The following is a 13,552-nucleotide window of genomic DNA, read 5'->3' as shown; positions in this document are numbered from 1 at the left end:
GTAAAGGAGGAAATAAAGAGAGCGGATCCCTCTGCACTTGTGTCAGATTGGCATCTCTTTTCGTTAGTGGAAAAAATGCCCTTTCTGTGCATGCCAAAGATCGGCCAGAGCCTCCCAGGATATGTGATGTAGGTACGCCGGGAGGCTCTGCACTCCCGAACAAAAGTTTAAAGGGGGGTGCTGTACCAGTCAATTCAATCTGGTGCACCAAGTGACATGGTTTTCCTGTGGAGCTCACAAGTGGCTATTTTAACACACAATTCACAGACATCGTTCACTATTGTCACTATTAGGAAACCTGTTATGAAAATGCCAAGCAGCCATCATTGGGGTGTATGTAGCTAGGACATGACTGCAAGGAGCCTGTGGGAGGTCATAAGCAAAAAGGATGAAAAAATTGTGCCACTACTAGCCACTACGTTTTAATAGGAAATATTCTTTGCTGTGATCATTTTACCCTCGCAAGTTTTATTTTCCAATAATATTTTACAACAGTGGCTTCATTCCTCTTCAGCTAAACAATAATGTCACCATTTGTTAGATATTAAATTGTACAGCAGGTGCTAGTATATTGCCTGTTAACCAATCTCTATTTTGATACATTAGGCTCTCGTACGGCGAGGGGTTGTGGAATTGTTATTGACATCTGACAACAAAGATGGAATCAGCTCGGGCAGCATGGAAGGAGGTATGAGGTTCTCTTCAGATTATTAGTAGTTCAGATTAACAGAGAGTAAAGAATCCTCCTGAAATGTATCAACTCATTTTAGAGCAATCTAGTGGTGTGCAGGTGAAGTACCCACTTGTGACCACAAGATGTCAATGTTGTTCTGCTTGATGGTAAATGCTTGGTTGGGTCAGAAGGGTTTTTCAGTTCCTTTTGGTCCACTCATCATACCTTTCTGATCACTATACATTCTGGCAATCTTATCTTTCTTTTAGTGCCTGATATCTTCCATATTCAGGAATATAATTGCATCTTTAATGATAGCAGAACATGTCTGTGAAAAAAAGAGGATCTGCTACAGGGTTTTACAGATATCCGGGAGACAAGGACTTCCAGTCCCCCCTGAATTTTCTTTACACATACCTTTTCCGTTTCCTTTTACTTGACACAATTGACTTATCTTTAAAGAAATGCTATGAATTGAGACAATACTTAACCGATATTTCAGGTTTGGTTGATGCTGGAGAGATAGAAACTTTAATCTGAAATCAAAAGAGATATTATATAAGGTAAATGTTTAACAAGCAACCATCATATTACCTTGTATGATTCCCATAGCTCAACTGAAGCTGTAGAGTTGGGGGTAACATAGTGAGACACTCAGGTTTAGCTGCATTGCACAGATCTGTTCATGGAACACTAAAAGTTTCACTAAAAAGGGAAGACAGAGCAGAGCTTTGCCCTCAATGATGTCCTGCTGCTGCTTTATTTTACGGTCATCATTAGCCATTGTACAGAAGGTAGATCCTAGACCATTTTCCTAGCTGCGGACAGGTCCATGACTTATCTGTGGTGTCTCTGGAGTACTACAGCTTCAGTGGAGCTGTGGGAATCATACAAGGTCATTAACTACATATTATGGTTGCTTGTAAAACACTAAGCTGTCTTAAACTGTATTTTATTATCTGCTTATATTTTAGATTAAATCTCACCAAAACCTGAAGTATCAGTTTATAGAATTTCTTTAAAGATAAGACCTATTACAGTTGATCATGTCAAATAAATGTAAACTGAAAAGTTACTTGTAAAGGGATCTGGGAATCATTATTGCCTCCTGTAAACCCCTGTAGCAGATCAGCTTTTTTTTTGACAGGCTTGTTTAGCTATCATTATAGATACAATTGTATTTAAAAGAAAGCAGAGTAGGTGAGAAGAAATCACCAGCCAAGGTATGTTAAGAAGTGTGTGAATCAGAAGACTTATTAAACAGAATACCAAGTTCCTTATTAGGTATAACAATCCTCTTCTATTCATTTCAGTTGTTACGTTTGTGGTTTGCTTGGAGTTCTGCATTAAAAGTCTTGTACCGAGCTCTCTGCGTACCTGCCTTGGTAGTTAGCAGAGCAGTGTTCTCCCCAGCTCTTTTTAGCCGGGCGCACCACCCAGCACTTTCAGTAACCACATGGCTGTTTTTGGGAGGTTATTGAAGAGTTTGATCACAATACAGGGGCTGCCACACACCAACAGCTTCTTCCCACCAAACTGAAAAAATTTCCTGGTTGAACAGAGTTGCAGACGTTCTGCCCTTCCTGCTTTGTATGAAAAAGAACATTTAAATTGTATGTAAATTCAAACATTTGTTCTTATATTCTTTGTTGTTTATTTATTAAAATGGTATTTTTTCCAATAAGGGCATCTGTTCTGATGACAAATGTCTGGGAAGAGAGTCAGTTCTTTTACTTCTTTTTGTGTTTTCAAGACAAGTCATTGAAGGAAATATGCCCAAAGTTATGCAGATGGTAAAAAATATGGCGTTAATATTCTTTGAGTAATAAATGTTCCAGGTTTGTTAGCAGGAGGGATGAGAGTAGCAAGAACATAGAACAATAAAGGGAACAGGGAAGGGGGGCAGAGTATCACAAATAAGTTTTCGATGATTTGACTGACAGCATTCTGTGTTTTCCTGTAAACAAACCTTCCAAAGCCAGAAGTGTTGCCCCACATTAAGATACTTTTCCCCCCAAAGTTTGCAGAGCTTTTTGTGCTGCAATCTGGTGCGGAGTGGACCTGCATGTGGTGTAGCAATTTGAAGATCTTATATCTATGCAGTTGTTGAATTTACTTTACTAATTAACTTTTCTATTTAGTTTTGGCAACCATCAATTTCCAGAAGATTGAACCCATCCTTTTCTCATATTTGGAGTCTATCCAGGTAAACATGACCACAATTTAGCATTCATGTTTTATTAGGTTTCTATTTGCAGTGTGAAGCAAACACAAGTGGATGACATTGTAATCTGTGCAACCAGTTAAAAGAATTGTTCCCCCTCAAACTAATACATATTCTTTTATATCTCTGGGACTCTATTTATGAGTTCCCAGGTCTGATTTTTGTGTCCATTTATTGTATACTCAGGAGGAGCAAGAGCACACAAATATGGACGGGAACGCTCAAAACACCAATATAGACACTGCCAGTGATGGGAATTATGGCTTAGAGATGTCACTGTTATATAAGATATATAAGAAGCCATGGATTGACTAAGCTCACCAGGTTCCATCTATAGTTAAAACATTTACATAGACTGACACTTTAATACTCTGTTATGTTGGACTTTCCCTATATTACACTGTGCTACTGGTTACTATATTACTGTTTGTGCTATTTAAAGCTGCCCTTACAGTAACACTTTCATATTGTGCGTTACTTCCCCCACCCACTGTCTGTATCTGTCTGTCATTTGCAACCCCTATTTAATGTACAGCGCTGCATAATATGTTGGCGCTATAAAATTCCTGTTTAATAATATTATTATTATTAATATTATTATTAATAATAATAATAATAATAATAATGAATGGAAAGGTCTCTCTCTCCCACATAATCTACATTTCCCATATTGCCTGCATTTCATTATTCAGTTATAATAGAGAGTAATGATGAACTTTTTCCTCTCTTTAGAGTAACAAGCCAGTGATGGTGATGGAGTACTGGACAGGATGGTTTGACCACTGGGGAGGGGATCACCATGTTTTTGATGTTGACCGTGAGTAGTTTTCCTTGCTTGTTCAGGATCAATGTATTCTTGTGCTCCAGTGCACTTTCTTCATAAAGTTCTTTATATCCCCCAGAGATGGTTTCCACTGTATCTGACATTCTAACAAAAGGAGCCTCCATAAACCTCTACATGTTTCATGGTGGCACTAACTTTGGGTTCATGGCCGGCGCTCTGCACTTCCACGAATATCGCGCAGATGTCACCAGTTATGGCAAGTTCAGAATTTCTCTTTTTATGGAATGGTAAACTGAATTGTTTCAGTAAGAACCCAGAAGTGTACATTTTTATTACCTATCACCTTTATGCTAATGATGGGAGAAGTTTGCAGAACTAATATGTAATTTCCTCTAGCGCTGTAGCTGCTGAGTCTCCATTGGGGATTGTCTCCGTGATTCTATGAGCAGGACATTTCTAAGTAGTGCTGAGCAAACAGGGCCTAGGGGTTTATTACAGGATGAGTGACAAGCTTATCAATTCCAGCCAAACCGTCATTGATTTTTACTTTTTGTCCATAGTTCTACTTCTGTTGAAAAGTTAAGACACTGGAAATAGCAGGTGGTTAGCTTAAACCCTTCCCAATATTGATAGTTTAGTATTTCATAATTGTGGAATAGATCTGAGTAAGGCTTCAATATTTGCTGATAAAAAATAATAAATATGTCAAGGCCTATTGGTGAATGTTTTCCATACATTCAACCCCAAAACCAACATACATCATTTTGCTCACAGTCCCATTGAAAACCTTGTGCTACGATGCCAAACAAATCATCATGCCAATGTTATCCTTTTTATTAAAAGGAGTGAAATCACAAAATTATAAACGTGCAATGCATTTTAAATTTCATATTCTCTTCCTCACTGTTAACACTTTTGTATTCTCTGATATGTAAGGCACACACTATATATTGTGACAGTGTGTCCTGAGCAGGTGTCAAAAAGCAGGTGTCAAAGGCTCAAGGAAAAGAGAGTATTAATAGGTTTGGATAGGTTTCCTAGGAAAGAAACCAGGGACTATAAGGCCCTGGAGCCAGCCAAGGGAGTGAAAGGGTGGGATCCCTGGCCTAACCCAAGCCTGATTTGGCTTTTATTCACCTACACTCAGGTGCAAGGGGAGATGATCAGCCAGTGTGTTGCAGGCTGTAGTGTGAGCAGCCAGAGGGTTCCAGGCTGAGAAGGCTGCCAGAGGGTTCCAGGCTGAGGCTGAGAAGGCTGCCAGAGGGTTCCAGGCTGAGAGGAAGTGTGTTCCAGGCTGGGAAAGGAGCAAGAGTCTGTTCCAGGCTGCAGGAAATGGGGACAGAGCTCCAGAAAAGCCAGTTGGCAAACAAGACTTAAACTGTGAGTGAACAGTGGTGATATAGTGTGTGTTAGAAAGTGAGGGCAGGCAGTGAGGTAGCCAGATGCCCAGCCAGGCTTCTGTGTATTATTTTGTTGTAAAGGTATGGAGTGTGCTGTAACACTTGGCTAAGGAAATAAACACTGCTGTTATTTTGGACTTTTGGGGTCTGCTGTCTCTAATCTGCCCTGTAAGCATCCCGTTACCATGAGCAACCCCAGTAATTTACCACAATATATATATGTATTATATAAAAAATATTTTTTCCTTTATAGATTATGATGCTCCACTGACTGAGGCCGGGGATTACACTTCCAAATATTTCAAATTGCGAGAAATATTCAGCAAGCATTATGGTAAATTTAGCAATTATTATTGTATATTTTAATATGATAGTCATGTGACCTCATTTCTGTGTGATGGGAGATTGGATTAATGTCTCGTGTTTGCATGCAAGTCATGCATATTGCCGAGTGATTCAAATCATAGACATGGGATGATTTAGGAATATTTGACTGCTGAGAGATTCTTTTGTATGAAGTATACTTCCATAAATATACTGTACATAATCAGAACATTTATTCATGAGATAGACACAGACTGTTCATATCTCAAGGAAGCAGTAGTGCTGTTGCCTAACCCCATCTTGAAATTGATTAGCTATGGTCCGCAGAGACTATTAATATTATTATTAATATTAATAATAATAAACAGTATTTAAATAGCACCAACATATTATGCAGCACTGTACATTAAATAGGGGGTGGAAATGACAGACAGATACAGACAGTGACACAGGAGGAGGAGAGGACCCTGCCCCAAAGAGCTTTCAATCTAAGAGATCACTGCATGTTCATACACAAAAGACAATTTACCTATTCAAATAAAGGTAATCTTATTTTTATTTGGAGTAGGTGTGTGAGGTTCTGCTGAGCTAGCTGGGGAGTCCTCTATGGCTTGCCAGGTCGTTATAAGACTCCAAAATGATTGGATATTCAGATGTGTGGCAACTTCAGTGACACATTAGGAGCTCCTTGTAAAACAGTCAGACTTTTTTGACCATGAGAAAATCTTGATTTTTTTTGTAACAATGTATACATATACAGCCAACAAAGTTTCAAGGTTCTATCCCTTTTTCAGGGTTAAGATCATGGTTCGGAAGCGCAGAGAAAAGGATGTTTTGCATGGTGTAAAGCTGTGGCTTAGCTCTAAGTTCCATTCCAACCTTGTTCAAATGGTTACACACAGTTGCCAATAAACTCAACTTTTATGGACATTTTATGAGACTGCTAATCATGGTTTTCCTTCTCCGCTATTGCAGTCATCCCATGTCTATTGGCAACCCAACACGGATAAACTAAATTGACTTGTGACTGTCATATGTGTTTGATGTTACAGCGGAGCCACTTCTACCTGCACCCTCACTGCTACCAAAAGGAGCTTATGGTCCTGTAAAGCTGAAACGCAGCCTGTCACTGTGGGATATCCTGCATCTAACAGGAGAGGTAAGGGGAAGAAAACTTTTCTACCTGCTCCCATTAAACTCTGTAGGCTCAAAGTCAGCAGTTGTGTGGTTTGGTCCACAAAGCATAAGAAGTGTCATCACTTATGTACATTTTGTGGACCAAACAAATACATATAAGACACATTGGAATATAGCGAGTCGTATTCTCTGCAATATTTTTTCAGTCTGTATATTAGACATTTCATCAGTAACCAATATTTTAATTTGATCGCACACATGTGTACAAAACAAATGTTTGCATTTGTTAAAGAAGTTGGTTTTAGTATGAAGCGTTAACTGCAATCAAAACCCTGAAATTTGCAACCTGGTTAAACTTAAATGTCCCTTTTAGCTGTTACAGACCCTTATGACTATACCCTCAGACCAAACCCAAAGCTCCCCTGTTTTTCTGTGATTGTTACCTCTGGGTAATCTGATGTGAATACTTTGGTAAGATTCTTATGCCTTGGATTAACCCTTGATATCCTTTTCACCTTTGATCCCCGGCTCTCTGTTTGCAGCCATTCAAGTCGGAGGTTCCAGTCAACATGGAGAACTTGCCTGTGAACAATGGAAATGGCCAGTCCTATGGCTACACTTTATATGAGACGGTGATATACGGAGGAGGGAAGTTCCAGACTAAGGGGCATGTCAGGGACCGAGCACAGGTGCGGTCTCAGTTCCTGGACACCTTTGTTATTAGGCACATGCAAGGTTTCAAGAGTCTGAGCAGAGATACATTGTGAACACTTTTCTATTACAGGTCTTTGTCAGCAGTCAGTCAGTGGGGTTCGTAGACTATAAGAACCAGGAGCTGGACATTACAGAGGTTCCAGTAAGTAACCAACACATTTAATAGACCCACATCTTTTGTGGATGATTACACGTGGACTAATATAAAGAATGTGTGGTATGGTCACTAGTGACCAATCAAATTCTTTTATGCTATTGAGCAGTTAAAGTCCTGTTAACAATCAATGCATTAAGATAGTTTGAACTTTATGTGACTCCATTAGTAGCCACCTTTTCACACCAGAGACCCTTTAATTTTGTTATCAAGCCCCCCATTTCACATTAGGAACCCCCCTTTTACATTACTATCCCACCTTCATATTGTAAGCTCCCTTTCCCTCCTTCACATCAGGAGCCCCACATCAACTTACTGGCTTTGCAATTGTCATCCATCAGAGCCTGGCAGAGGAAACCATTAGTTATAAATCTCTGCAGCTGTAAAGTTAAACTTTCAGTTGAGCTCCTGAGGGTTCATGCTGGTAGAGGACTGAACAGGAGCCAAGACAATGGCCTCAAGGAGGGAAAAGGTGGACCAGCTGCAATTTCAGATGCAGCAACCCCTGTTCATACACCACTGTAAGATAGTATGGGAGGAATATTATTATGGAAGAATAAAACTAGAATCTGCAGGCTGTACAATAATAAAACAGAGAGCTAAGGGCTTAAATCCTAACTTTGCACTGGTATTTGGTAATCTGAAATGTTAAATTTCCATAGATGAAAGATGGTAGAACTGTAGGACAATCAGTATACATCAAACATGGACTGTGCATGTTAAGATCAGATTTTATAAGTTACTTTGTTGAAAAAAGAGAAAAAAGATCACTGGGGAGTTCCATGATATCAGTCTTCTACTATATTATCCGAGAACTCATCAGTGATGAAATCCGTCCCTTGATGTTTTCAAGTAAACAAGAGCAAATAGCTATACTTTTCACCGTTATAAAACACACCAATGTTGGTTTAATTTTTATTTAAAGGGTTATAGAAAGCTTCGAATATTAGTAGAAAACTGTGGACGAGTTAACTATGGAACCAGAATAAATGATCAGCGTAAAGGTATCCAAATATTATTGTATTATTACCATCCAGGAGGGAGGGGGGCAATGGATATATACTAATTAACTAACTTTCATGGCATTTTATATTGTGATTCACAGATGCCCCTCAGACCAAAATTGACTTGCCTAAAATGCAGTTAGATTTTTTCTTTCCATAAACAGCAGGGGGGCAGACTGATACTGTGCAATATCGACACTTAAATATCCACAGTCTGGCTAGTAGTATCCATAATTATGACAAGGGGGTTAGTTTTGCACTCGGTCCTTTTATTGAATAAAAATTTCATTATGTTGTTCGATCCTAAGATCTGGCCAAGCTACCAGTACAGCTGAATTTGCTGACACTAATACCTGCAATTACATACAAAGCAGGCCCTATGGAGACCAAAACAAATTCCAGGACCAACATGCACAGAGAGGGTACAGACCCTTGGCCAAGTTGCAGCTAAACCCTGTCCCACAGACAACCATCTAATACCCTAAAGGACTTTATTTCCCCGTCAATCATATGGATTGGTGGGGTCCTGCAGTTCAAATAACTACATATATGTCAATAGTGCAGGGCAGAGTGATAGGCATGGGCAGGGTCAACAGCTTAATGGACCTTAAAAACATAACCAAACACTGTAAATGGTATCCATAATACTAAGGAGGGGGCAGATTAGGGACAGGGCCCAGAATACACTTTAAATATACTAATTGCTTTAAAGGTTATCTTTGCATAGGACACTTTAGGAGCCATCCTACTTCTGTGTACTGATCCAGATCCATTACAGATGACACCACTAAACATCTCATGTGGGGTTTGGACCTCAGGCATTGCTTATAATGTCTTTTTGTATCTCCTTTCAGGTTTGGTTGGTGATGTGTTTCTTAGGGATGTTCCCTTACGGAATTTCAGGATCTACAGCCTGGACATGAACTCTACTTTCATAAGCAGGTAATTCTTTGTATTTCCTGTTAATAATACTGAAATGCCCCATTGTGGTAAATATAAGAAATGTAAAATTAGTGCTTTAAAAACTTAAAATAGTTCATAGTGTATTCTTCGTCCTTGCATACATATGGCCAGTACACCCCAGCCACCTTCCAGACAGTACATTACTGTTGGTCAACAAATGACTGGTTCTCTTTGAAGTGGGTAAGGAGCAATTATATAGTCCAGACTTGGTAGCCTGAACATTTTGTTTTGTCTGCACCCACTATTTCTAGACCACATGAGGCAGATGGACAACAAAGCTTATGCTTCTCACAGAACAGACCACCGCAGGTGCTGGGTTTTTCTCCTGGTTCCAAACTTTTCATCTATGACATACTGAGGGCAAGTTGTGGACATAACAGCAATGTTCAGAATGTCTAACTCATTTCCTCACCGATAGAGGAATTGTGGAAAAGAGAGTTATTGCCATTTTGTAATATTACTGATGGTATGTGTCCTTGTTAAGTCTAAACAGTGTCGAGTGGTCTGATCTGAGTGAGGAGAAGACAGGCCCGGTGTTCTTCCAAGGAGCTTTAGAAATCGGTTTATCTCCACTGGACACTTTCCTGAGCATGAAAGTAAGTCGCAACATCATATATTCTATGTTTTTCAGCATTTCATGGGTGCTGGATGCTATTCACTGTAAACTAGCGTGGCACAGATCCTCCTTCTCACAGACCACCTCTCAGATGTCTCTACTCTTCTCAGACTAGCTCTCTTCCCATAGCCTGTCTCTCTTCTTCTAGACCAGGCATGGGCAACTTAAAGCCTGCGGGCCATATACGGCCCAATGGGGATGTTTCTCCGGCCCTTTGGGTGGTCTGCGGCTCTGGCCGGTGCCACCCCAAACAGGGTCAGGAGAAGGCCCCCGCCAGGGGAGCGCACCACCCAGAGCCGCGTAACGCGTCCCCGGATCTGAGCCTGCGTTGGGAGAGTGGGCGGGTTGTGTGTGGTGACACAGCCCACCCACTCTCTCATCGCAAGCTCAGAGTTGTGTTACTGCACACCAACCCGCCCACTCTCCCATCGCAGGCCCAGATCTGCGATGGGAGCGTGGGCAGGGTTATGCCATTATGACGTCACGTTCAGGGGCGTCATGATGGCATAACCCTGCCCACTCTACCATCGACCTGCCCCTCTGGCAAATTTTTTTTCAGATTGTGGCCAATGACTAAAAAAGTTTGCCCACCCCTGTTCTAGACTATCTGCTTTCTCCCAGATCACCTGCCTATTTGCAGACTGCCTCTCTTCTCCAAGACTTCTCTTTTTTACAGATCACCTTCTCCCAGACACCTCACTTCTCCTAGACCATTTATCCTTACTTCTTCCAGACCTTCTCCCTTCTGCCTGACCACTTCCCTTCTCCCAGATATCTTCTCTTTTTCCAGACCACCACACTTCTAGACCATTTTTCTTGTATTAGACAACTTCCTATCTCACAGACTGCCTCTCTTCTCCAAGACCTTCTCTTTTTTGCAGACCTCTGTTCTTCTCCCAGACCCCTTTCCTTCTCCTGACCACCTCCTTTCTCCCAGACACCTCACTTATCCTAGACCATTTTTTCTTTACCCAATCACCTCACTTCTCCCAGATCTCTTCCCTTTTTTCTAGACCACTTCTTCCAGATGACTTATTTTCTCCCAATCCACCTCCCTTCTGCCAACTGGAGACAAACACTGGCTACCTGCATCAATTTTACATTAATTTTCTTTTTAGCTGTATTTAGATTTTTTCACACTTGTAAATGTTTTTTTTTTCAATAGTGATGCAAACATTTTCTAGCTAATGCAGTAATTAAGTAGAATCAATCAGATCAAATCGTGCAGAATGGAATTTGTCCAAATAAACCCACTTGCTTGTTGTTAATAAAAAATGGCAATTTAGATGTTCTTTGGCGGCTCTTTATGCCTGTGTGATTTCCTGTTCTGTGTCGGTCTCAGGGCTGGAAGAAAGGAGTGGTATTTGTGAATGGAAAGAACCTTGGTCGGTACTGGGATATAGGACCTCAGGAGACTCTCTACTTACCTGGAACCTGGCTTTGGCCTGGGGTAAATGAGGTGAGCCCATTTTTTGCTTCCCCCCTTTGTCCAATAAACAGTCCTGTTCTCCTGTAACCTCTTTGTTTCTGCAGATCACAATCTTTGAAGAAGAAGAAGCTGGAAGCTCACTGTACTCTGTCGATGTTCCTAACCTCGGAAGAACTCAGTATGTGGACTAGCAAGATGTGAAGAGATGGCAGCTGCATCCAGCATAACCCAAATCAGCATCAATGATGCTCTAGGAGGTTAGAAGTATAAGAACCTGTGTCAGTGGGTTTTTTGTTACCATAGAGATGTATGGCAATGCAAAACCCACATTCATTCAAGTTCAAAAGGAGGATGAATTCTGAAAGATATCAGAATCTTAAACTGATGCCATGGATAAAAGCCATAAAGCTTGCAATCTTAAGGGTCTTTCTTGGCAACAATGCTGGCTCTCACAATGGGTTACCATTCTGGAAGTGTCAAGAGGTGTCCAAATATTTACTTTCTTTTCTGTGGAATTAATAGACAATGACTCTTGAATTAGACAGAAAGCAATGCCAACCTACTTGGCAGTTAGGCACCTCAGCTTCTAAGCCAAACAAACAGTCCTTCCAAACACAGAACAGCTCAATCCTTCCAAAGGCTTCTCTGCTCCTTGAAGCTCCAAATACTTGTAAATAATGTAGAATTTAACTCAGGTGCTCAAGAATTATTCCTGTGTAAAAAATAATGTTTTAATGTATTTTTTAAAGAACTGTAAATGTAGATAATATGGATTTTAAATATTAATGGTGAAACAAGGGTCTTCCATTTTGCTAATTTTTTAAAATATTTAATAAACAGTTCCTTTTTTTAAGTTTTTTTAAATGTTAAAACTGATCTGTTTTTGTGAATTCCTCAGGAAGCTTCAGGAACAAGATGTCTGGCTAGGTCAATTTTAGCTAAAACCCACAGTTCAGTTTTAATGGAGCACCGCTGTGTTAAATTACATGTTGGCTTCCAGTACTTCTCAGAAACATAAATGGTAAGATTTCCCAGCAGTAGCTTGTGTCCTCACCTCTTTCATGTGCCCTATCCCTAAATCACCTTAAATATGTAGATGAAAAATGTTACTTGTTAAGGAGACAATTAGGATTATACTTGCCTTACCCCAGTCTTCCGCATTGCTGGGCATGACGTCACCATAGTTCTAGGCTGAGCCCTTTGCAATGCAAAGCAGACAAAACCTTGTAAGATGTTCTTTAAATTGACTGGAATTTGTTCTTGTGGAATTTTACCCCTTGCTTTACATAGGACCTTGCTCAGAAAGGGCGGTGGCGTCATCTTCATCAAGAAGGTTAGTATAAGTGTAACTCTTCCTTGGCTGTAGACCGAGACACCTTCAGGCCTTGTCTACAGGTTTTATTATGTGAAAGAGCAGTGTGTACAGCTGGTATTGCTTCAATAACCTTTATTGAAGCCTTCAGATCACCATTCAGCTCCAGTTTGGTAATGTTAAACATAGAGAAGTGATGTAAACAGTTATCATCAGGCTTCTGCAGGCTTTCAACAAACTTCAAGTAGTACTAAAGCTTACCAAAGCCTGCTAGAATTGATTTAAAGGGACAGCCAGAACTCTTATTAAAGTCATCCGTACACCAACATGGATGGTTCAATTCCATGTGCCCTATCCCCAAATCACTTACTATATGTAGATAATGTAACCTGGTTAAAGAATAATATAGGGTTACCTTACCACAGCTGAGCATGATGTCACCATCATTCTGGGCTGAGTCCTTTGGGATGCAGAGCAGACAAAATTTCCAAAAAGATGTTCTTACAAATAACTGATATGTGTTCCTGTGAAATTTACCTTATGCATTCCATAGGACCAAAAGCCCATGGAGGAATTCTCATCTAGATGCTGCAAGTGAAAGACGGGTAAGGTTAGTAAAAGTGTAACTTTCTTCCTTAAGCTACGTAACAGATTTTTGTTGTTGGAAAGGACCATTCACAACATTGAAAGACGCCTGAATGAGGGCTGTACATACAGCGCCATTCTGCTCCATTGAGAGGGGAGGGGAGAGAACGAGCGAGCGGCACCCCACTGCACTTTCTCCCCTTCACTTGTAATAAATAGTTTGCAGACCCACC

At 40.4% G+C, this 13,552-nt stretch overlaps 1 protein-coding gene across 1 annotated transcript in view; it reads left to right on the top strand.

Annotated features, from left to right (window-relative positions):
- The window catches only part of GLB1L2 (galactosidase beta 1 like 2), a 35,017-nt gene extending 22,723 nt beyond the window's left edge, over positions 1 to 12,294 (top strand). The window contains exons 7-19 of the mRNA XM_072426451.1: positions 607 to 688; positions 2,815 to 2,879; positions 3,630 to 3,714; positions 3,800 to 3,937; positions 5,335 to 5,415; positions 6,458 to 6,564; positions 7,085 to 7,231; positions 7,327 to 7,398; positions 8,336 to 8,414; positions 9,269 to 9,356; positions 9,862 to 9,973; positions 11,336 to 11,452; positions 11,527 to 12,294. Coding sequence (XP_072282552.1) covers positions 607 to 688; positions 2,815 to 2,879; positions 3,630 to 3,714; positions 3,800 to 3,937; positions 5,335 to 5,415; positions 6,458 to 6,564; positions 7,085 to 7,231; positions 7,327 to 7,398; positions 8,336 to 8,414; positions 9,269 to 9,356; positions 9,862 to 9,973; positions 11,336 to 11,452; positions 11,527 to 11,613 — 1,260 coding nt within the window. The 3' untranslated portion in view covers positions 11,614 to 12,294. The remainder of the gene's footprint in view (positions 1 to 606; positions 689 to 2,814; positions 2,880 to 3,629; positions 3,715 to 3,799; positions 3,938 to 5,334; positions 5,416 to 6,457; positions 6,565 to 7,084; positions 7,232 to 7,326; positions 7,399 to 8,335; positions 8,415 to 9,268; positions 9,357 to 9,861; positions 9,974 to 11,335; positions 11,453 to 11,526) is intronic.
- The last annotated feature ends 1,258 nt before the right edge of the window (positions 12,295 to 13,552 follow it).

The sequence above is a fragment of the Pyxicephalus adspersus genome, chromosome 11 (assembly GCF_032062135.1).
Source record: "Pyxicephalus adspersus chromosome 11, UCB_Pads_2.0, whole genome shotgun sequence".
NCBI classification, from domain to species: domain Eukaryota; kingdom Metazoa; phylum Chordata; class Amphibia; order Anura; family Pyxicephalidae; genus Pyxicephalus; species Pyxicephalus adspersus.
Note: the sequence above shows the minus strand (reverse complement) of the source record. Positions and strands in the feature narration are given on the sequence as shown.